Here is a 22,290-nt window from a genome sequence, read left to right on the forward strand (position 1 = left end):
ATTATATGAACGAACTAACTTTACAATGTTAAAACAAGGAGCAAAGTCAAGAACGCTATAATATGTTTTTTTTTTTTTTATTTAAAGAATGATTTGTACAAACAAAAATGGTTTACATAACCAGCAAACATTACAGAGTGCAGCATCGTCGTACCACTTCACTTGCAGATCCGCATGGGACTGAACTCGAATCTCTGTAGCGCTGATGTATACTTAAGACATGCTGTCAATCAAAAAAGGGGTTCCACCCTTTTAACAGCTCCTCCAATCATCATGCAGCATCCCAGTGTCCTGTCCCGGCCCACTGCTCCATTCACCCCCAGAGACGCTGAGCGTCCGTGGGCGGGACATAATCGCAGCGTTTATCCAATGACCGTCTAATTTCACAGCACTGAAGAAAAAAAAAACCCTTCAAAGCAGCCGCATTGAAGTCAGTGGACGCTGGGCTTCAACGGGGAAATGCACTGTGACGCTACGGGTATGTATGAGAAGAAAATCAAGTCAGCCGACCTGCTATATCTAACTGATTCTGAACGAACTCGTCTTTGAGATGAACATTTTTTAACGCATTTTTAGTCAATAAAATGTTAATACAATAGTACATAATTTGACCATTAATTTTGTGACATTATAGGAGAAGCTGAGCTTCCCTTGCAGTCTTAAAAAAATCGCCACTGACTGATAGTCACATACAACATGCTTTTCACATTGCTTTTACTACATTACTTCCTGAAACACACACACTTTCCTGTCACATGTCACTTATAAAAATAACCAGCAGGGGTCAACTAAAACAAATTTAACTACAATTAACAGGGCCAGAACAGTTTGTCCTTTTTTGTTGTTGAGAACATATCTTTACAGCATATGGTAAAGATGATTTTATGCTTGGCAGTACAGTTTAAGTTGGAATATTTGATATGAACATCACAAATTGACAAAATAAATAAATAGAAAATAAACATTTAAAAATTGTCACACTAAGAGAACATCAGAAGTACAACTGTGGCGAATCAACAAGTAGAATACCGTGGAATATTGTTTCTTTTAATGTGAATTAAAAGAATTTGGTTTCAAAACCAAAAGAGAAAGAAAAACAGATCACACAAAGGAAATTAACCGAGAGAATTGGCAGGTTGAGAATAACCCATCTGCTCCTAGAGAGTTTCTGCCACCTGGTCGATGACGCTTTGACATGCGCCCAGGTGTCCAGAGACACAAGGGCCACGCCCATAATCATGTTAAACAGCGTTGACACAGTTTACCATTATTTAAACCGCACACATTTACACAATACCACATACATGGTAAACGTGAGGACAAAGAGTGTAGCTGGCGTGCGCACTGCATAGAAAATGTTCTTTCCATTATTGTACTTGACGTAGCTGGTGTAAGCCTCGTCCAGCTCGGCCTCCAGCTGCTCCTGGTAGCGCTGACAGAACTCCGAGCCTCCCATCTTCTTAATGGTGCAGAACTGCTGTATGGATCTCTGCTTCAGCTCAACGTGGCTGCACTCCAAATCAGCTGGGGCAATGTGGGGCTTGTCTCCACCACATACCTGCAGCACACAGAGGGTACAAACTGTCAAGCTGAGCAAATGTAAAGGAAATACATTAACACACAGTGCAGTTCTATGTTATATGAGGTACATCAAATATACACTAGAATAGAATAGGTTGTGTCTAAAAGAAGTCAAATAAAATCGATGTCTCCACTCCCAACAGACTGTAAATGCAGAAGTGTCACATTTACCAATTAATTTATACATATGAGGGGGGGAAGAAAAAAAATTAAAAAATAAAGATTGTAAATTTCACAGTCCCACTTAAAGTAAATAAACTCCCTATATATGCTACTGCATCTGGTGGAACCTAGTAATTTTAAAGAATTCATACCCCCAGTATTTTGTAGTGCAAAATTTTATTTTAGACAATAAAATTCATTTATTTCTGAATATTAATTTGCAGTTCATTTACCTGTTCCATGCTCTTGATGTAAGTCTCCTTTGCTACTGCAACTGTGGCAAGGTTGTTAGCTTCAGCTGTTGCCTTAAAAATAATAATAAAAAAATAAAAAGATAATTATTGATAAAAATAAAATTAATAATTTATAACCATTTAAGTTACAGATCAGACAGCTGGTCCACACTGTGCTGTAATGAAAATTACCTCCAACATGAACTTTGGATGTGGCAGCTCTTCTCCCTGATATATTTTCATGTAGGCCTGTAAAAGAACAGCGGTGTGACACAGAGCTAACTCCGATTTATTCAATATAAATCAAGTCCATAATGAGGAGGGGCTCTTACTTTGAAATACTGTACAAGTTCTCTACATGTGACTTTAGAACCACTGATTTCTTTCTCCACCAAGTTCTCTGGAGCCAACAGCAGTGGGATGAGACTCACCAACTCCTTTTTAAAATCAGGATCAATGTCTGTATGTGTGGGAGGATGGAGAAGGAGGGCAAATATTTATAAACTTAAATGTCATTCTTCCAAAATTAATTCCATCCCAAAAATGCATTTCACAAATAATAATGCAGAGTAAGCAATAAAGGCCAAGAAACAGATACAACAGCTGAATAAAACTGTATAAAAAACAAAAAATAGCTTTTTTAAACACTACTACTATCCAGTCTCTAGAGGGCAGCTGACTCCTACCTTTCAACCTGCCGTCAAAATGGGGGTTTGTGGCCACCTTGAGCCCAGGGTGAGGCAACAGGAAGCAGCTGATGTTGGAGAAACAGGAGTTGATGTGAGTCCGGACATCCTGAAGATCCTCGTGTTGGTTCGGTTTCACCTAAGAGCACATCAGATATAATAGACCAGTTCAGGACCATTATACATATTCACCAATATGCACAGTAGATGGAAAAATTTGATCACTAGCATTAGTGTGTAAGAAATGCTTATATCAAACCAATCATCCTGTTCAAGACTGAAATGTAAACATGCTCCATAAGGGTACTGTAAGAGCCATATTTCATTTTTATAATTTTGTTGTGTTTATTTCTATTTCATTAGTTAAGCACTAAGCATTAAGGTTATTAATTAGGCACTTAGTATGTTAATCGTAAGTTGTTCTGTGACGTCATTCCATCTGTGACGTCACTCTATACAGTGGTGTGAAAAACTATTTGCCCCCTTCCTGATTTCTTATTCTTTTGCATGTTTGTCACACAAAATGTTTCTCAACATCAAACACATTTAACTATTAGTCAAAGATAACACAAGTAAACACAAAATGCAGTTTTTAAATGATGGTTTTTACTATTAAGGGAGTAATAAAATCCAAACCTACATGGCCCTGTGTGAAAAAGTAATTGCCCCCTGAACCTAATAACTGGTTGGGCCACCCTTAGCAGCAATAACTGCAATCAAGCGTTTGCGATAACTTGCAACGAGTCTTTTACAGCGCTCTGGAGGAATTTTTGGCCCACTCATCTCTGCAGAATTGTTGTAATTCAGCTTTATTTGAGGGTTTTCTAGCATGAACCGCCTTTTTAAGGTCATGCCACAACATCTCAATAGGATTCAGGTCAGGACTTTGACTAAGCCACTCCAAAGTCTTCATTTTGTTTTTCTTCAGCCATTCAGAGGTGGATTTGCTGGTGTGTTTTGGGTCATTGTCCTGCTGCAGCACCCAAGATCGCTTCAGCTTGAGTTGACGAACAGATGGCCGGACATTCTCCTTCAGGATTTTTTGGTAGACAGTAGAATTCATGGTTCCATCTATCACAGCAAGCCTTCCAGGTCCTGAAGCAGCAAAACAACCCCAGACCATCACACTACCACCACCATATTTTACTGTTGGTATGATGTTCTTTTTCTGAAATGCTGTGTTAATTTTACGCCAGATGTAACAGGACATGCACCTTCCAAAAAGTTCAACTTTTGTCTCGTCAGTCCACAAGGTATTTTCCCAAAAGTCCTGGCAATCACTGAGATGTTTTTTAGCAAAATTGACACAAGCCTTAATGTTTTTGCTTAAAAGTGGTTTGCGCCTTGGAAATCTGCCATGCAGGCCGTTTTTGCCCAGTCTCTTTCTTATGGTGGAGTCGTGAACACTGACCTTAATTGAGGCAAGTGAGGCCTGCAGTTCTTTAGATGTTGTCCTGGCGTCTTTTGTGGCCTCTCGGATGAGTTGTCTCTGCGCTCTTGGGGTAATTTTGGTCGGCCGGCCACTCCTGGGAAGGTTCACCACTGTTCCAAGTTTTTGCCATTTGTGGATAATGGCTCTCACTGTAGTTTGCTGGAGTCCCAAAGCTTTAGAAATGGCTTTATAACCTTTACCAGACTGATAGATCTCAATTACTTTTGTTCTCATTTGTTCCTGAATTTCTTTGGATTTTGGCATGATGTCTAACTTTTGAGGTGCTTTTGGTCTACTTCTCTGTGTCAGGTAGCTCCTATTTAAGTGATTTCTTGATTGAAACAGGTGTGGCAGTAATCAGGCCTGGGGGTGACTACAGAAATTGAACTCAGGTGTGATAAAACACAGTTAAGTTATTTTTTAACAAGGGGGGCAATCACTTTTTCACACAGGGCCATGTAGATTTGGAGTTTTTTTCTCCCTTAATAACATAAATCTACATTTAAAAACTGCATTTTGTGTTTACTTGTGTTATCTTTGACTAATAGTTAATGGTTTTTGATGAGCAGAAACATTTTGTGTGACAAACATGCAAAAGAATAAGAAATCAGGAAGGGGGCAAATAGTTTTTCACACCACTGTAGTTGTTTGGTTGCATGTCTATCACTCACGGTAGTTGTTAAGATGCAAAAGTGTGGAGAACACAAGCTTTTGACCGTAATGCCTTAAACTAAAAGATACAGCAAATAAGTTGTTGTAACCGTAATTTAAGACTGCAAACTAAAATATACAGCAAATAGGTTGTTGTAACCACAGTGGATTTATGCAAGAAACCATGAGAACTGTTGAACTTTGATGTCAAAAATAAAACAAGAGACAAAGAACTTATGGACTTCCGAGACGTGAGTAAACCAGTTCAATAAGAAAGATACGCGTCAGAACTTGTGGAATAACATGTCCGTACAGGTACTTCAGTAAAGATTTCTTCATCTCCAAAGCTCACACTTCTAAAATTACAAACATGCTATTTAATGTTTAATAAAAAACAGAGTACAGATGATCCACTTACTTGCAGCCTTTTCTCTAAAAATGTTTTGCCTCCTTCCAGGCCATATGCATGTTCATACGGGTAACTCCAGTCTCTTATAAGAAACATTAATGACTAGATATGAAAAAAAACGTTAATGTTAAAAAAAAAAAAAAAAAAGCTTAATATAAAAATAGAGAAAAGTATTAATAGGTTCTAGGTAGACTTTACAGTACTACATACCTGAAATGGTTTTTGGTACATCTTCATAGCAAGTCGTCCATATTCTGTAAAAAGCTACAATAGGGAAAACAGTGATGGATCAATATACTCCTGTATCTCATCACTAATATCAAAGCATAAACATTCCTCCAGCCTCCTTTATGCTGGTAAAATCATTTGAAAAAATGAAAGCAAGACTTACCTGTAAATGTTGAAGATCATCCTCTTGCAAATTCTTAGATAAATTATAAATCTATAAATGGAACAATTAAACATGAAGAATCTGGTCAACTGTATTGTTTTCCAACAAAATTATTAACAGTGTATTACAAGTTAAGAAACTTAAAATTAACACAAAAGATGCCTGGTTGATTTTAAATGCAAGTGCCATGTCATTAATGGAAAATAAAAATAAAATAGGTTTACATTTGGATATTAAACAAAAAGTTTCTCCTTTTAAAAAGGGCAGGTTACGCAAACTTTTTAAAAAAATTTACTTCAGTGGAAAGGGCATACTACAGTCTAGACTAGGATAAGACATTCTGTCTTAAAAGCAGATAAAGTAAACCTGAACAGAGCTGGTCATGGTACTGAGGGCGGAGAGGGCGGCACAGTCTTTAATGGTGGACTGGCTATCGATGGCTCCCTGTGTGTCTATGAGAAGCACAGCCACCTGCAGAGACATACATGGCCATAAGGGAATAGACATGGAAGAGGCTCGAGTATGCCAAGACATCAGTCCAATCCTGAAAATAAGCATCTTATCAAATGTCAGAAGTTAATAAAAATTAGAAAACCTTTCATTTTCTCTCTCTCAACACATGCACACTTTAATATAGTGGTTCTCAAACTTCTTGCAGTAGTACCACTGCCCTGCACATTTTCTCCTGCTCTACCCACTTCAAAAAAGAAAAGGCTGTTAATCAGTTTGCAAGTTAAGTCATGTGTGCTGTGAGCTGAGAAAGCACTAAAATGGCCAAGCCCAGAGTTGTCTTAGGTTGAAATCCAAACAGAACTGTTTTACTTATTATAAAAAAGCACTAGCTAACTGAACTGCAAAATATTCTGGAATTAGATCATGTCTACATAAACATGCACTTACACCACTCACAGCAGCAGCAATAGACACTTATACTGAGTGAAGATCAGGGATCTAGTTGGTGTTTCAGTTCATCCCTAAAGGAGCTCAGGGGAATTAAGGTCATACTTGGTGTATCTTCTACACCAAATTAACGAATTGTACAGATTACTCGTGGAGGAGTCTGCTAAATCTGCCCTCACAGCGGGGCGAGTGGGTGACGACTCTGCAGCATACTCATTCAGCCAAAGCTAAGGCTAGCCCACCGAAGCACACCTCCTCTGCGCTTCATGTGTCCAACCGGTTTGCTCTCCTCAGTGATGCACCTGCTGAGAAACCTGAAAGAGTTCTGGTTATAGGAGACTCTATACTGAGGCACGTGAAATTAGCTAGACCTTTAGGGGCGCCAGCGGCAGTGGTTTGGTGTATCCCGGGAGCCAGAGCACCGGACATGGCAGGTAATCTTAGGGCTCTAGGACAGCACAGGTTGTCTAAGATAGGCGTACATGCTGGAGCTAATGATATTACTTCGTCAGTCAGAGGTTAGCAAGAATAACTTTATAGAGGTGGTTAAATTAGCGAAGGCGATGTCCAATGAAGTAATATGCTCTGGTCCCATCCCAATGAGACGTGGCGACATAAATAATGTGGGCTTCCTCATAAAGCAGGTCACACTTTAGATTTAATAATATTCTTCGGCTTAAGTATAAGAAACTTATTCACAATTCCACTGTCTGAAGTTCTCAGATCACTATTTTGTCTCAATTAAAGTGCATCATAGTGATAATGTACGCACAGCACCGCGCTACCGTATTAAACATCACAACTTTGGATCACCGTTTGACCCCACAGAACTCGATCAGGCAACTTAATACTTAGAGTCGCCGTTCCGTTATACCCATGTAGCTCCAGTTAAAAAAAAACAAAAATTTGAAATAAGGAACTCGCTTCTGGTATAACGATCACGCACACTTTAAACCAGACAGCTCGGAAATTTGAACGTACTGTAAATGGCGTCAAACTAAATTGTTAGTATTTCAAATAGCATGGAAGGAGAGCATCCTGAACTATAGAAAAGCTCTTAGTGTAGCTAGATCAACGTATCTCTCCACTCTTATAGAAAATAAAAAGAATCCTAAATTTTTATTTAATACCATACCCAAATTAACCAGAAATAAGACCACCGCAGAAATCTCCACAACATCGTGTAATAGTGAGGATTTCATGAACTTTTTTAATAACAAAATTGTAAATATTAGGCATAAAATTAAGGCTTTGAAACCAAAGAATGTAATTTATGCAGATGTTAAACTAGCCATGTCAGATCAGAACCTAGAATACTTTACTCCCCTTAAAGAGAATGAACTAATTTCTTTTCTGCAAATTCATCAACCTGTATATTAGATCCTATACCGGCACATTTTCTTAAACAGATAGTACCAGCAATAACAGAACCCCTGTTGAGAATAATTAATTCCTCACTCAGCATTGGGTATGTTCCAAAATCTTTTAAATTAGCAGTTATTAAACCGATTATTAAGAAACCTGACCTCGACCCCTGTCAGCTGTCCAATTACAGGCCAATATCAAACATCCCCTTTATCTCGAAGATTCTGGAAAAGATAGTAGCGGAGCAGCTATGCTCATATTTACAGATGTTACTCATGGGGTATTCTGGTTTTACCGCCACGCCTCACGGTGGCGACATTTGGGTTTGTGCGTTTGCTGGCTTCTACCGCTGAGTGGCGCTATATAACTATAGACTGACGCCTCGGGCATCAGTTCATTATCTCAAGGATTAATTAGACGCGCTCCTTTAGAGCTGCACATAGTAGCGGATAAAATCAAGTGAAACGTTGTAGTTAAACGAATTCACAATCACAGTATTAAAAGTACAGTACAAATGTAGAATTTAAATTAAATTAAACCTTATTAGGATCGAATTTAAGCAAAGTAACGTTAACACAGTGAGCCTTTAGATTTTATCATGTGTAATTAGAAAAGCTACGCATGTAGTATGTTTTTCGTCATCTTATATTTTGTGTTCTTTAAATTTGTAGTAGATTTATTAACTGAAATAAACGAAAATAAATTACCATAAAAAATTAAAACATTGTCAGGCCGTGCTACTGCGTCAGCAGATGTCGATGTGTTTTGCGTTATTATAAGAATTAAATGCAGTAGGCTATTATGATCATCATAATGTTCATTAATAAATAATAAAAACATTTTAACAAATTACATTTTCACATCCCAGCACCCCCGTTGCGCTGTATCACCGCCAGCAAAAACCTTATAAAATACAAGTGAAACATTAAACGAATTTATCATCACAGTACTAAAATTACAGTACAAATTTAGAACTTAAATATAGGGGTTTCTTAGTTCCATCGAATTTAAGCAAAGTAAATGTTAACACAGTGAGACTTTATATTTTATCATGTGTAACACTCGCGTAGCCAAAAAACTCTGGCTGTGTGTATCAGAAAATGTGGGTGAGTCACAGGTGTTGTCAGATTAATGGGCAAAAACTATATAATAAACCTATATAAGCTACATAGCCTTTATAAGACTTTACTTTTATTTAAGTGCACGCACAATGACGACAAAACGTTATGATGTTGTAAAATAATGAAAGCAAACAGAGATACAGCGCTATTCTGTATCGGCTTCGGTGAACTTCAGCGCGTCAGAAAATAAACCGAAACTCAGTGTATACTCGCCTCACAGACAAGAAAAATATATACTTCCAGAAAGCAAAATGTCTGCTTTTATATAAACTAATGGAAAAAAAATCAGCTTATGTAATTCGTATGAAACGTGGATTACTACAGCGCATCCACTCACAGCCGAAACGAAAAGACATCAACTTATCAATGAATTATTAAAATGGCCAGTCAGTTTCCTTGCTGTTGAGTTTTCATGAGCTGTATGCCAAAATCATTAATATTAAAACAATAAAAGGCTTGAACTACTTCAGTTGTGTGTAATGAATCTAAAATATATGAAAGTCTAATGTTTATCAGTACATTACAGAAAATAATGAACTTTATCACAATATGCTAATTTTTTGAGAAGGACCTGTATTTCTGGGAAAGAAATAATTATAATAATAAAAGAAATAATTAAATAATTATTAAATGGTGGACATAAACAGCAAAAAGAACTATTATTTTACTTTTGATTATTATCATGTTATTGAATGATTATTTAAAACTGAAGCCCTTCGTGTAGATTCATGCCACGAGTCATTTTATCATACAAAGATTATTACGTTGTGCTCAGACCACTAAGCGTCTGTGGATTCCAAAATTGAAATTTTTACCGTTTAAAATAAAAAAAATTTACAAGCCCTTGAGCTGTTTGTGCTGTTTTCTTTAATAATAACAATAACAATAGACAGATAGAAACATAGAGTCTGTCTAAACAAAATTAATTGCAGCCGTTTACAAAATGTCCCTTTGCGCCACCTGGCGGTCATTTCACAAATTACTTTGAATTGCGACTGATTTATTTTTTTCTGTCGCATTTGCCGCGACAGAGTGTGTGGCAGTCATAGACATTCCGCGTGAGTAACCACTGTACATAAAAATAGCTTACATGAACTGTATCAGTCAGGATTTAGGCCTCATCACAGTGCAGAGACAGTACTTGTTAATAAGGTTAACCTTGATCAGAGGCCAATAGGAGGTCATTTACTAATTTAACATCAATTAACTTCAACTTTTATAGCTGAACTGCCTGACAACTAACACATAGTATGACTGCAGATCAATTCCTGCTCTGTTTCACCCAAATGAGGATGGGCTCCCTGTTGAATCTGTTTCCTCTCAAGGTTTCTTCCTACTGCCATCTCGGAGTTTTTCCTTGTCTTTGACTCCCTCGGCTTGCTCATCAGAGACTATCTGACCATTCTGATTCATACACACTCTCATTTCATACAAACTTAAATTCTTTTGATTGTGTAAAGCTGCTTTGCGACAATGACAATTGTTAAAAGCGCTATACAGATAAAATTTAATTAAATCTGTTTTTTTTTTTGTTCTAGCAGTGAACACCTGAAGCAAGAGCTACACGTGAGCCATAATACACTCATACAGTTGTGCTCAAAATTATTACTAACCTTGGTATTTTTAATAGTGTTTTTCGAATCTAACGCATTAGATTACTCATTACATCAAAAGAAGTAATCCAAGTACTCCAACGTTACCTTGTAACACGTTACACCCAACACTGCTGTTAAGGCAAACAATGGAAGAAAAGCTTCTGAAATTTTAAAACATTTTCAGGACGGGGGTTGGGAACTATCCATTCATGTGCCTAGTTTGTTTGCAAACTCGATCACAGGTTTGTATTTTAAGAGGCTTAATGAATACAGAGGTCATTCCAGTCCATCAATGTTTTAAGAATGAACAGGGTTGTGTGTCAAGTGCTACCTTGGTCCCATCTGGTTTCTCAACTACAAACACTTCACTCCAGGCCACGATTCCTGTGGTCTCTCTCTCACAGCCCCCTCGCCAGGTGAAGCCCGTCAGTGGTTCATCATCTCCTCCAAGCCATGTGGTTGATTTCTGCAACAGCATGACCAGCAATTATAGCAACGATGCAGTAACTGACGGCAACGATGCAGTAGCTGACGGAAATAATAATAATGATAATAAGGAAGGAAAAGGTGGGCTGCAAATAAGCTTTTTTCACCATCTGGCCTGGGAAAACTCATGCATCATGTAAAGTGGATGTAAGACTCATGCAGAAATTGTAAAGTGGATGCATCAGTTTTCCCAGGCCAAAGAGTGAAAAAAGCTTCTGTAGGGCATAGGGTCCCTGAAATCTGGCCATTCTTTCTCTTTTTTTAACGCCATGCCAACTTCTATGGCTATATTCATGGCGAGAGTCATTTTTGTTATTCAATATTAAAACTAGATAAGATGTTTATAATTTATTTTTCTATGAACTTTAAAACTACATTTGGATTTTGTTGTTTAAAAACATTAAGTGTCAATAGAATAAAACAAGTTCCTTATAGGATTAAAATAGTTAGTCAAATAAAATGCGTTTAATGGACAGAAGGATTCTGCATGATGAACATTGTGGTGGATTTTAAAATCTGGCCATTTAAATGTGTGCGTGTGGGTTTTTTGGCCAGATTATCTTAACACCCGTGGCTAATGGTCGAACTCGCATGCTGAGAACGCAACCCGAGTGCAAAAAAAAAAAAAAAAACGAAACAAAGTTTGTAAAACTGTCCCAAGCACACTGTTCCAAAATGGTTTGACCTTAATCTAAAGTTTAAACACAGCAGGAGACCCAGCTCTCCACTGATTAGGTTTGTCGAAGTGCATGCAAAATTGGCAGAATTTTATTGCTGAATGAGTTGTATGTGGGAATCTAGAAACCCCTTAATAGTCTACAGAGTGATTTTTTTTTTTTCACAGTAATTTTAGGGCCATTTTTTAATGGATTATTTATTTTTGATCAGCATGGTAGACTTTTTTTTTTTTTAAGATCTCCTCAATATGCCGCATCTAATTTTAAAATATAAATTACAAAAAGTACACACACGAGCAAGCTAGAAGTCTAGAAGTAGTTCAGCATGGGTACCAAAATGTATTGTGTCGAGGTTGAGCGTGTTCCAATGAGCCCAGGATACCCAGCTGAATGCTTTCATACAAGTTTTGTTAGAGTGCGTGCCAAATTTATAGCAATATCGCCACCTAGTCCTGAATCTGAAAGAGGAATTTTGGCAAAAACAAAATCAAGTCAGACTGCTTAGGCAAGTAATACTGAGCTATTGGGAAGGAGGGACTGGACCACGTTTTGGTTCAACTTACCTTCCCCAAATCTCAACATTTATATTTATTCTTGGGCTTTGTTTGAAGATAGACAGGGTGGGAAAAACCCTTGATCTAGCCTATAAGCCACTATCTTGAGTAATGAACTCTTGTCAAAGCATCTGCACCTTCACTCACCTGATGGTACATGTATCGGAGCATAAAATCCAGCAGGAAGGACTTGCCCATGCGGAATGCACCGGCGACCGACACCACCACCACGTTGAGATCACGGATGTGCTCCTGCAGCAGGATGCGCTCCAATGCCTGCTCGTCCATAAAAAAATGGTTCTTATCTTCATCTGCCACCACAATCTGAACAGGCCCGGCCACCTCCTCTTCCTCCAAACCCACACCTACTCACCATAACAAAACAGCCAAATAAGTAAAAACTTATTACAAAGTGGTGGTGGGGGATGCATTTCATATACGGCAGAGCATGGATTCCACCCCCCCCAAAAATCCCATGTTCGTTTAGAGAAACGTGTGTGAACATGCCGGTGCATAGGAGATATGACAGCTAGAGAAACAGTAGAAGCTACCATGCAGACAAAAGTTCAGCTACAAGCCACAGCCTTAAACAAGGTCTACATCAGGGATCTTCAACTACAGGCAATTACCAAACTGTTGGATATTGGCCCTCCAAAGACTGGAGATGAAGATCCCTGACGTGCATCATACACTCGCTCATCGTCTATACCGCTTTATCCTGTACTCAGGGTAGCGGGGGACCTGGAACCTATCCCAGGAGGTGGGGTACAACCTGGACATAGTGCCAATCCATCACAAGGCACTTATTCACGCACACTATGGGCAATTTGGGAACGCCAATTAGCCTAATCTGCATGTCTTTGGTCTGTGGGAGGAAACCGGAGTACCCGGAGGAAAATGCGAGTACCCTCTCAGAAATGTGTTTGCATTTAACTGAGAACATGATTATCTAGAAAAATTCTCTCTCTGGAAGAAAAGTACCTGGTAATCCTCAATCCAAACACTCCCCGAGGTTATTATAGAAGTGTGTGTAGCGATCCCAAGCATGTAAACATTAGTTGCAAAGTTTAACAGTGAAATTGCAAAAAAGGCCCTTTAAAATGGAGTTGGTTCACATCCCCTACACCACTGAACTGAAGTCATTAGAAAGAAAAAGGAAACCAAAGTGGGAACCCTAGCAGAAAAATATTGAAAATGGACATTTAAATAACTACTGCAGCCAGTTAAATGTCTCATCCAATTTTGGACACCAATTTTATTCAAGTAAATTCAATAGTTTACTGATTTAACATCTTACTTTAAAAGTTTGATTCAATTCAAGTGGCTATACCGCTTACTGAATTAGATTTATTAAAACTCCTAAAAATAAAGAAATAAAGTATACTCTTAAATGCTGTGTAACATTTGTTGGTTGTGGTTTCACATTCAAAGCAATTAGCTTTCTTTCCGTCAACGTTTCCGCTTCACAGTCCGGTACAGCAGGTGGGTGGTATTGCACTAACCATATTTGTGGAAGTTGCAAGCTGTTTCCATTTTCTAAAAAAGCTTAAAAAAAATTTGGGAAGTTTTATTTTAAAGAATTTAAATGATCAATTTTAGACCATTTAACATCTAAATTTACTTAAATAATTTTTTTTTTCCAAAGTGAGTGGTTCCGATTAAATTCGACCCAAGACGTGAAATTTTATTTAAATCAACACTGCATAACAATCGTTCAACTCGCACAACTCTATTGCACTTAAAAAGCCTAAATAAATTACACTTCACTTAGTACAATTTTAAACCAATAAATTATGCTGTTTATCTTTCGGCTGCTCCTGTCTAGGGGTCGCCACAGCGGAACATACGATCCTCACCCAATCCAGTTTTATGCCGGATGCTTTTCCTGACGCAACCCTCCCATTTTATCTGGCCTTTTGACCGGCACTGCAACCACCTGGCTGGGGTTTGGATGGAAACTGAACCTATCGATTGCCAGGCGAGAAACCTACCACTGAGTCAACAATGCCCCTCTAAACCAATAAATTATATAAATGAGTTCATCCTGTATTCAGGTTTTCTTTTTCAATTCATCCGTTACTGCCTCATCCTGGTCAGGCTCAATTAGATGTCTATCCCAGGAACGCCGGGCACGAATTAGAAATACAGATGGATAAAATGCCCACGTCTTGACCTATTAATCGTCACCAAGTGGCAATGGAGCGAGACCAATCCATCTACCGGCGATGACAATTTAATTTTAAAAGCACCAACACAAATCCCTGTAAGGGAATTCAAAGTGCCTTCAATAGAATGAGGGCATGAATAAATAAATATGGATAAGGATTCCAGGTGGAACTACTCTGAGCTGCTGTCAGAGAAAACTAATCACACTCTGACCAATCAGTATCTATATAAAAAATAATGTAAAAAAAAAAAAAAAAAAAAAACCCAAGCTAAAAATCTACTTCAAACAAATCCATTTAGACTGTGTGCGTCTGTGGTGCGTTTTCCTATTTAATGTTCTGCATCTCCTTTCTTTCCACATCCCTAACAATCCAAAGTTATAATATCCAAATTATACAAAAAAAATAAATAAAAATAAAGGCATCCAGACGATAATGTTACCTTAAGTCACCACAACAATAACCATATGAGAGCATTGTATAATCTACAAAAACCACCATCAGCTCAAAATTGTAAAATTTATTCTCACCAAATAAAAAGTCACGAGTTTAAGCTTTAACCAGGTTTCATTAGAGACAGCATGAGTAGGTAAGAGCGGTGTATAAACATGACCTGAACAAGACCTGTGCTCACTTACACCTATCAAATTCTCTTTATAATAAAATTTCGAGTTTCGTGTGCATACGTGCAAGTGTGTATGAGCTATGCAGTAAAATCTCTTGTGAGGGCCCACACAACCCTTTTGTCCTTTGAGTGTGTTAAGACCTACAAAAAGCCATCACTGCCCGGGTGCACCGTACAACTTGCACACTTGACATCAGCCCTAATACGTCGTATTGTGTAAGCTTGGGCCCTAAATATTTACCATGTCAACTTTGTGTGCACACGTGTGAGTGAGAGATGCGAGTGTGTGCGTGCATGTTAAGATTTGTGTTGTGTACGTGTATGGAACAGGCAGATGCTCTCTCCTTTTTTTATGTGTATGTGCGTATGGAACCCTGTCTTTGCCCCTCAACAATAAAATGTAACTATTAATCTCAATTTTGCTAAATAAAAGGATCTGGCTTGCATCAGTCACATGACTTCCATTAACCAATGCTCGCCCTTGAGGGCAGAGCGCGCTCGTTACGAGCCGGGTATGAACTCACAAAGTGCATGCGCATTTTCTGCAGGCTGGGTGGTGCGGAGCTGGAGCAGAAGCAGGCAAATTAAATGGAAGGTGCAGACTGAAACAAAACAGTAAAAAGGGTGTACAGCGCACACTATAGTCTATAACAACAAATGAATTTGAATAAATGAGCATGCTGTTTGTGCAACAGCGCGACAAACATTACCTGTCCTTTTATGAACTGCACATGTAGTGGTGGTCATTAACTGCTAGCTAACTGGGTAAGGGTGTTACAAGGGGGTCTGTAGCTCTGTCCACCGTTTTAGGGAACATGTTTTGTTTTAAAGTAAGTTACAGGACTTTTCCCTTCTTTTCTGGAGGGCTTTTATTTCACTAAAAATGATCTAATATGGATATCCACATAATTATGGATTATATTTATGATATTAAAAAAAACTGTTTTTAAAGAAAATATATTAACAGATGATATTAAGATTATATTTCAAATTAGAACAACAAACAGAATTCAGCTCAAAACAACTAAACTCCGACTCAGGTTCGATATCATGTCTAATATTCAGCTCGTTCAGTGTGTAGAGTGCAGGATGTTTAGACATTCTTCCTCCGTCATTAGTGGTAATTTTACTTGTGATAGGTGTGTGTTAGTGAGCACTCTGACGGGAAGATATTAGCATTAGAGGAGCGCATCCAGACTTTAGAGAGGGTTAGACAGTGTGAGAGCAGCGTCATTCCCGTAGCGGACAGTCTGGGTGCCACAGCCGGAGATAACCAGCCCCCGACTCCGGCATTAGAGCCCTCACAGCGGGGCGAGTGGGTGACGACTCGGCGGCATACTCGTTCAGCCAAAGCTAACGCTAGCCCACCGGAGCACTTCACGTGTCCAACAGGTTTGCTCTCCTCAGTGATGCACCCGCTGAGAAACCTGAAAGAGCTTTGGTTATAGGAGATTCTATAATAAGACACGTGAAATTAGCTAGACCTTTAAGGGGCGCCAGCGGCAGTGGTTTGGTGTATCCCGGGAGCCAGAGCACCGGACATAGCAGGTAATCTTAGGGCTCTAGGACAGCACAGGTTCTCTAAGATAGTTAGATCGTCAGTCAGAGGTTAGCAAGAATAACTTTATAGAGGTGGTTAAATTAGCGAAGGCGATGTCTGATGAAGTAATATGCTCTGGTCCCATCCCAATGAGACGTGGTGACAACTTACAGCAGGTTATGGTTGCTGAACCGCTGGATGTCCAGGTGATGCTCCGAAAACAACGTGGGCTTGTTAGGGCGGTACGGTGTCCATCCCACTCGGGAAGGTGCTGCACTTATTTCTTGTATTTCTTGTATCTCTAGTATAGCTCATAGTCTCAGAAGAGGCCTAGTTAATCGGTGACAATCCAGAGCCCAGGCCAGGAAGCAGACAGACAGGCTAAACCAACCGTCTGCTAGCTGCATAGAGTCGTCACTCAGGGTTCACTATATTGAGACTGTGTCTGTTCCCCGAGCTAAACAAAAATTTAGAAAGACTAAGAAAGTCTGTTTTAGTAATTTAATTAACATAGACACCACAAACTCAGATCATACTGAATGCGTAGCCGGCACCTCTGATCTGAAGCTAGGACTGTTAAATATTAGATCTCTCGCATCTAAAGCAGCTATTGTTAACGAAACTATCACAGACCAGAAGTTTGATATACTCTGTTTAACAGAAACCTGAATTAAACAAGACGAGTATGTAGCCCTAAATGAAACTAGTCCTCATGGATACAGCTACATACACCAGCCTCGGCTAACTGGTAGAGGAGGAGGCGTCGCAGTTATTCACAATTATAATTTGACCATTATACAAAAACACGAACACAAATTTAACTCATTTGAAGTTCTTTATAGTAACATAAGTGTAGCTACAAATATTAAGTCAGCTCAGTCGATTCCACTAATTGTCATTTACAGACCTCCAGGGCCGTATTCTGAATTTCTTAATGAATTTGCAGATCTCCTCTCAAACCTAGTCGTTTCTGTAGACAAGGCGTTAATTGCTGGAAATTTTAATATTCATTTTGAAAATCCTGAAGACCCTGTGCGTAAAGCATTTATGTCCATACTGGACTCAGTAGGAGTAAATCAGTGTGTAGTAGGACCCACTCATAAAGCAGGTCACACATTACATTTAATAATATTCTTCGGATTAAGTATAGGAAATTTATTTACAACTCCATTGTCTGAGGTTATATCAGATCATCATCTTGTCTCAATTCAAGTGCGTCATAGTAATAACATACGCACAGCACTGCGCTACCGTCTTAAACGTACATTCAATCAACTACCACACAGAGTTTTATGAGTAATCTCCCAGAACTACCAACTTTGATTAGATCACCGTCTGACCCCACAGAACTCGATCAGGCGACTGAATATATAGAGTCGACATTTCGTTACACCTTAGATAATGTAGCTCCAGTTAAAAGAAAAATTATTAAAGATAAGAAACTCGCTCCCTGGTATAACGATCATACACGCTCTTTAAAACAGACAGCTCGGAAATTAGAACGTAAATGGCGTCAAACCAAATTGTTAGTATTTCAAATAGCATGGAAGGAGAGCATCCTGAACTATAAAAAAAGCTCTTAGTGTAGCTAGATCAACGTATCTCTCCACTCTTATAGAAAATAAAAATAATCGTAGATTTTTATTTAATACCGTAGCCAAATTAACCAGAAATAAGACCACCGCAGAAATCTCCACAACAACATTGTGTAATAGTGAGGATTTCATGAACTTTTTTAATAATAAAATTGTAAATATTAGGCATAAAATTGAGGCTTTGAAACCAAATAATGTAATTTATGCAGATGTTAAACTAGCCATGTCAGATCAGAAGCTAGAATACTTTACTTCCCTTGAAGAGAATGAACTAATTTCTCTTCTGCAAATTCATCAACCTGTATATTAGACCCTATACCGACATTTTCTTAAACAGATAGTACCAGCAATAACAGAACTCCTGTTGAAAATAATTAATTCTTCACTCAGCATTGGGTATGTTCCAAAATCTTTTAAATTAGCAGTTATTAAACCGATTATTAAGAAACCTGACCTTGACCCCTGTCAGCTGTCCAATTACAGGCCAATATCAAACCTCCCCTTTATCTCTAAGATTCTGGAAAAGATAGTAGCGGAGCAGCTATGCTCATATCTACATAGAAATAGCTTACATGAACTGTATCAGTCAGGATTTAGGCCTCATCATAGCACAGAGACAGCGCTCGTTAAAGTAGTAAATGACCTCCTATGGGCCTCTGACCAAGGTTGTGTACCATGCTTGTACTACTCGACCTCAGTGCAGCTTTTGACACTATTGATCATAGTATTCTTCTTCACAGATTAAAAAATGTAGTAGGAATTGAGGGTACAGCCCTCTCCTGGATCCTATTTGACCGATCAGTATCAGTATGTAGACTTAAATGGTGATTATTCTGCAAGTTCTCTAGTGGAGTTTGGTGTTTCACAGGGTTCAGTTTTAGGCCCACTACTTTTTTCCCTTTACATGCTTCCTCTGGGCAACATAATCCGTAAGCATTGTATTAGTTTTCACTGTTATGCTGACAACACACAGTTATACATCTCAGCAAAACCTGATGAGATAAACCAGCTTAATAAAGTTGAGCAATGTGTGCAGGACATAAGAAATTGGATGCTAATTAACTTCCTTCTACTTAATCCAGATAAGACAGAAGTTATAGTCATAGGACCGCATACAGCTAGAAGTAAGATTCTAGATCACTCTAACTTTAAATGGCCTTTCTGTTCCATCAAGTGCAACAGTAAAAGACCTCGGTGTGATTATAGATTCCAGCCTTTCATTTGAAGCTCATGTAGATAATATTACCAGGATCGCATTCTTTCACCTCAGAAATATTGCCAAGATAAGAAATATATTGTCGCTAAACAATGCAGAAAAACTAGTTCATGCTTTTATCACCTCTAGGTTGGACTATTGTAATGCCTTACTGTCTGGTTGTTCAACTAGGTGCATAAACAAGCTTCAGCTAGTCCAGAATGCAGCAGCGAGAGTCCTTACTAGAACCAGAAGATACGAGCACATCACACCTGTCTTATCTTCACTTCATTGGCTCCCTGTGAAATTTCGCATTGATTTTAAAATACTACTTTTGACATATAAAGCATTAAATGGTCTCGCGCTGCAGTATCTGAGTGAACTGCTAGTGTCATACGATCCGCCACGCCTACTTCGATCAAAGGATGCCGGCTGCTTGTCAGTACCGCGTATTATGAAAACTACAGCTGGGGGCAGAGCTTTTTCTTACAAAGTCCCAAAATTATGGAATAGTCTTTCAAATAGTGTTCGGTACTCAGACACAGTCTCAGTGGTTAAGTCCAGGCTAAAAACCTATTTATTTAATCAAGCATTTTTATAAATAGATTTGCCTTAGGTAAAGGAGCAGATCTGGGGGACTCATGGACGTAGAGTATTATGGTGAACTGGTATGTTTAGATGCTGTCTTCCCCACTCTCATTGATCACTCAGGTTTGTTGACGGTGAGGTGATTGGTTGCTTTCATCTCAGGGAGCCCTCATGTCTGTGTTTCCTTCTGGCTCTCCCTTTTAGTCATGCTGTTATATTTAGTCCTGCCGGAGTCTCTGCTTGCACTCTACAGGAAATATACATTCACATTATGTGACTGTGACCATACCCAACTGTTATTTCTCCTCTTCTGCTCTCTCCCCCTCTCTCTCTTGAGCTACACATGTCGTTCCTGAGCTGCCAGTGATCCAGACTCCCTCTGCCCTCCGGACCTGTCTGACCCATCCTGGTGCCCCGCTTCTGGTTGGAGATCTCGTCGCATGGATGCCCCGTGTGTCTCTTTGGGATGCGTCTCGTGTCTGGGGATGGTTCTCGCTACCTAGAAGACGGTTCTGGCCTCGACTGGTGTTGGCAGCTGTTTCTCCGAGGACTTGACAGTTCGATAGTTCATACAAGTCTACCTGAGTTTTTAATAACTAACTGGACTCCATATTAACATCAACTGTTATGCTGAACTGCCTGCCAACTAACACACAGTATGAATGCAGATCAATTCCTGCTCTCTGTTTCACCCAGATGAGGATGGGTTCCCTGTTGAGTCTGGTTCCTCTCAAGGTTTCTTCCTACTACCATCTCAGGGAGTTTTTCCTTGCCACTGTCGCCCTCGGCTTGCTCACCAGGGACTATCTGACCATTTTTGATTCATACACATTCACATTCCATACAAACTTAAATAATTCTTTTGATTGTGTAAAGCTGCTTTGGGACAAAGCTGTTTGTGTGTTTTATATGTATAGATTTTAAAAAATTATTGCTAATAAATATTCCAGGCACGCCTCGTAAGGAGAGGAGGAAGAAACCGCTACAAAAGGAGCTGTGTGAGGCTGCTAAAGGCAGTGGATCCCTCACCAGCTGGATTACAAAGAGCACAGGTAACATGTACCAGTTGTTGCATTGTAGAGGTATTCAAGGATAAAAATAATAAAAAACAGTTGCAATGTTTTGATTCTATAACATTTTCTATCATTACTTTATCATGGACTAGGTGCATAAGTTGTTAAGTGTAGATTATTGTTTATTTCCCAGTTTTTTTTTTATCTGTTGCCTTATGGTTCCAAGCATTGTCACCAATCTTTTTACATTTTATTTTTATCTCAAAGCACTTTAATCAGGTACCTATGCACTTTTTAATGTCTACAGTCTCAGAACAACACAGCCCTGCCCTCCAGCACGATCAGCAACAGGAGCAGCAATAATCCCTCAACAGCAACATTGTACGCCATCAGGTAAAACATAAGCTACATTTGCTTTGCATTGTCCCCACCTGATAACAGTCATACAGTATGATGCAGCCTGTTCCATCTTTTTTAACTTTGAACACCCGCCCCTTTAATCGTCTCTGCACGGCCCTGCTGTACAACCTGATGTCAATAAAAGTTATTAAATCACTTTTTAGCACAAGTTTAAGGCAATCTTCACTTTGGATGGAGTTTTCCAAAAAAACTCCGTTTTCAAAACCAAAGGACGAAAGGCGAAAACCGCAGAGAGAAAAAAATAATCTCCGTTTAAAAAAAAAAAATACCCGGCTACGTGTGGACATGGCCTCAGGCATCCTAATAGCAGCAGATTCCATGGGTTTGAGCATATTAAGACCCAAAAAAAGCCGAAAGAAAATCTTAGGAAGACAAGAGAAATTTAGTAAGAAAACTTTCGTCGTCAGCCAAATACACTACCTGAAATGGGAGAGTCAATCACAAAAGAGAAATTAGAAACATATTTTGTCTTAAAAACTCACTTAAAATTCACTTACAAGACTTCAGCGCTGTTATTTCAGCTTTAAAAATACATACATATATAAATAAATAAGTTACCTTTATGTTTTATACCCGAATGATTCTGAAGCTTCAGCCTGGTCTCCGCCTCCGCCATCTTTGACCATCCAATTCAAAATAACCGAACACATCTGCTGTCAGTAACTCCGACTCCTCCCTTTTATAGCAGAGTGTACGGCTCGAGCTCGGGGACACGTGCTCGCCGTTCCAACGTACAGCTTTAAATAGGGTCTGTTAATTGTCAGTAACCATGACAACCGATTTACCCTAGCAATATTCTTTTAAATAATGACATATAATACAGTTTCCGCTATTATATACATTGTTACGGCCAAAGCGGATTATTTAATATAATTTCTGTGCTTTTCAATGTTACTGTGACAGGTT

At 38.9% G+C, this 22,290-nt stretch overlaps 1 protein-coding gene across 1 annotated transcript; it reads right to left on the reverse strand.

Moving 5' to 3' along the window:
* Positions 1-473: 473 nt before the first annotated feature.
* Positions 474-21,999, reverse strand: LOC128519638 (atlastin-2-like). The gene is given in 12 exon segments (XM_053493435.1): positions 474-1,558; positions 1,977-2,048; positions 2,169-2,225; positions 2,309-2,436; positions 2,663-2,801; positions 5,164-5,256; positions 5,365-5,418; positions 5,546-5,596; positions 5,912-6,016; positions 10,858-10,992; positions 12,391-12,608; positions 21,943-21,999. Coding segments are annotated over 11 exon segments (1,476 nt in total). The 5' UTR covers positions 12,532-12,608; positions 21,943-21,999; the 3' UTR covers positions 474-1,057.
* Between the last annotated feature and the right edge of the window lie 291 nt (positions 22,000-22,290).

Source organism: Clarias gariepinus, chromosome 3 (genome assembly GCF_024256425.1).
Source record: "Clarias gariepinus isolate MV-2021 ecotype Netherlands chromosome 3, CGAR_prim_01v2, whole genome shotgun sequence".
Classification (NCBI taxonomy): Eukaryota; Metazoa; Chordata; class Actinopteri; order Siluriformes; family Clariidae; genus Clarias; species Clarias gariepinus.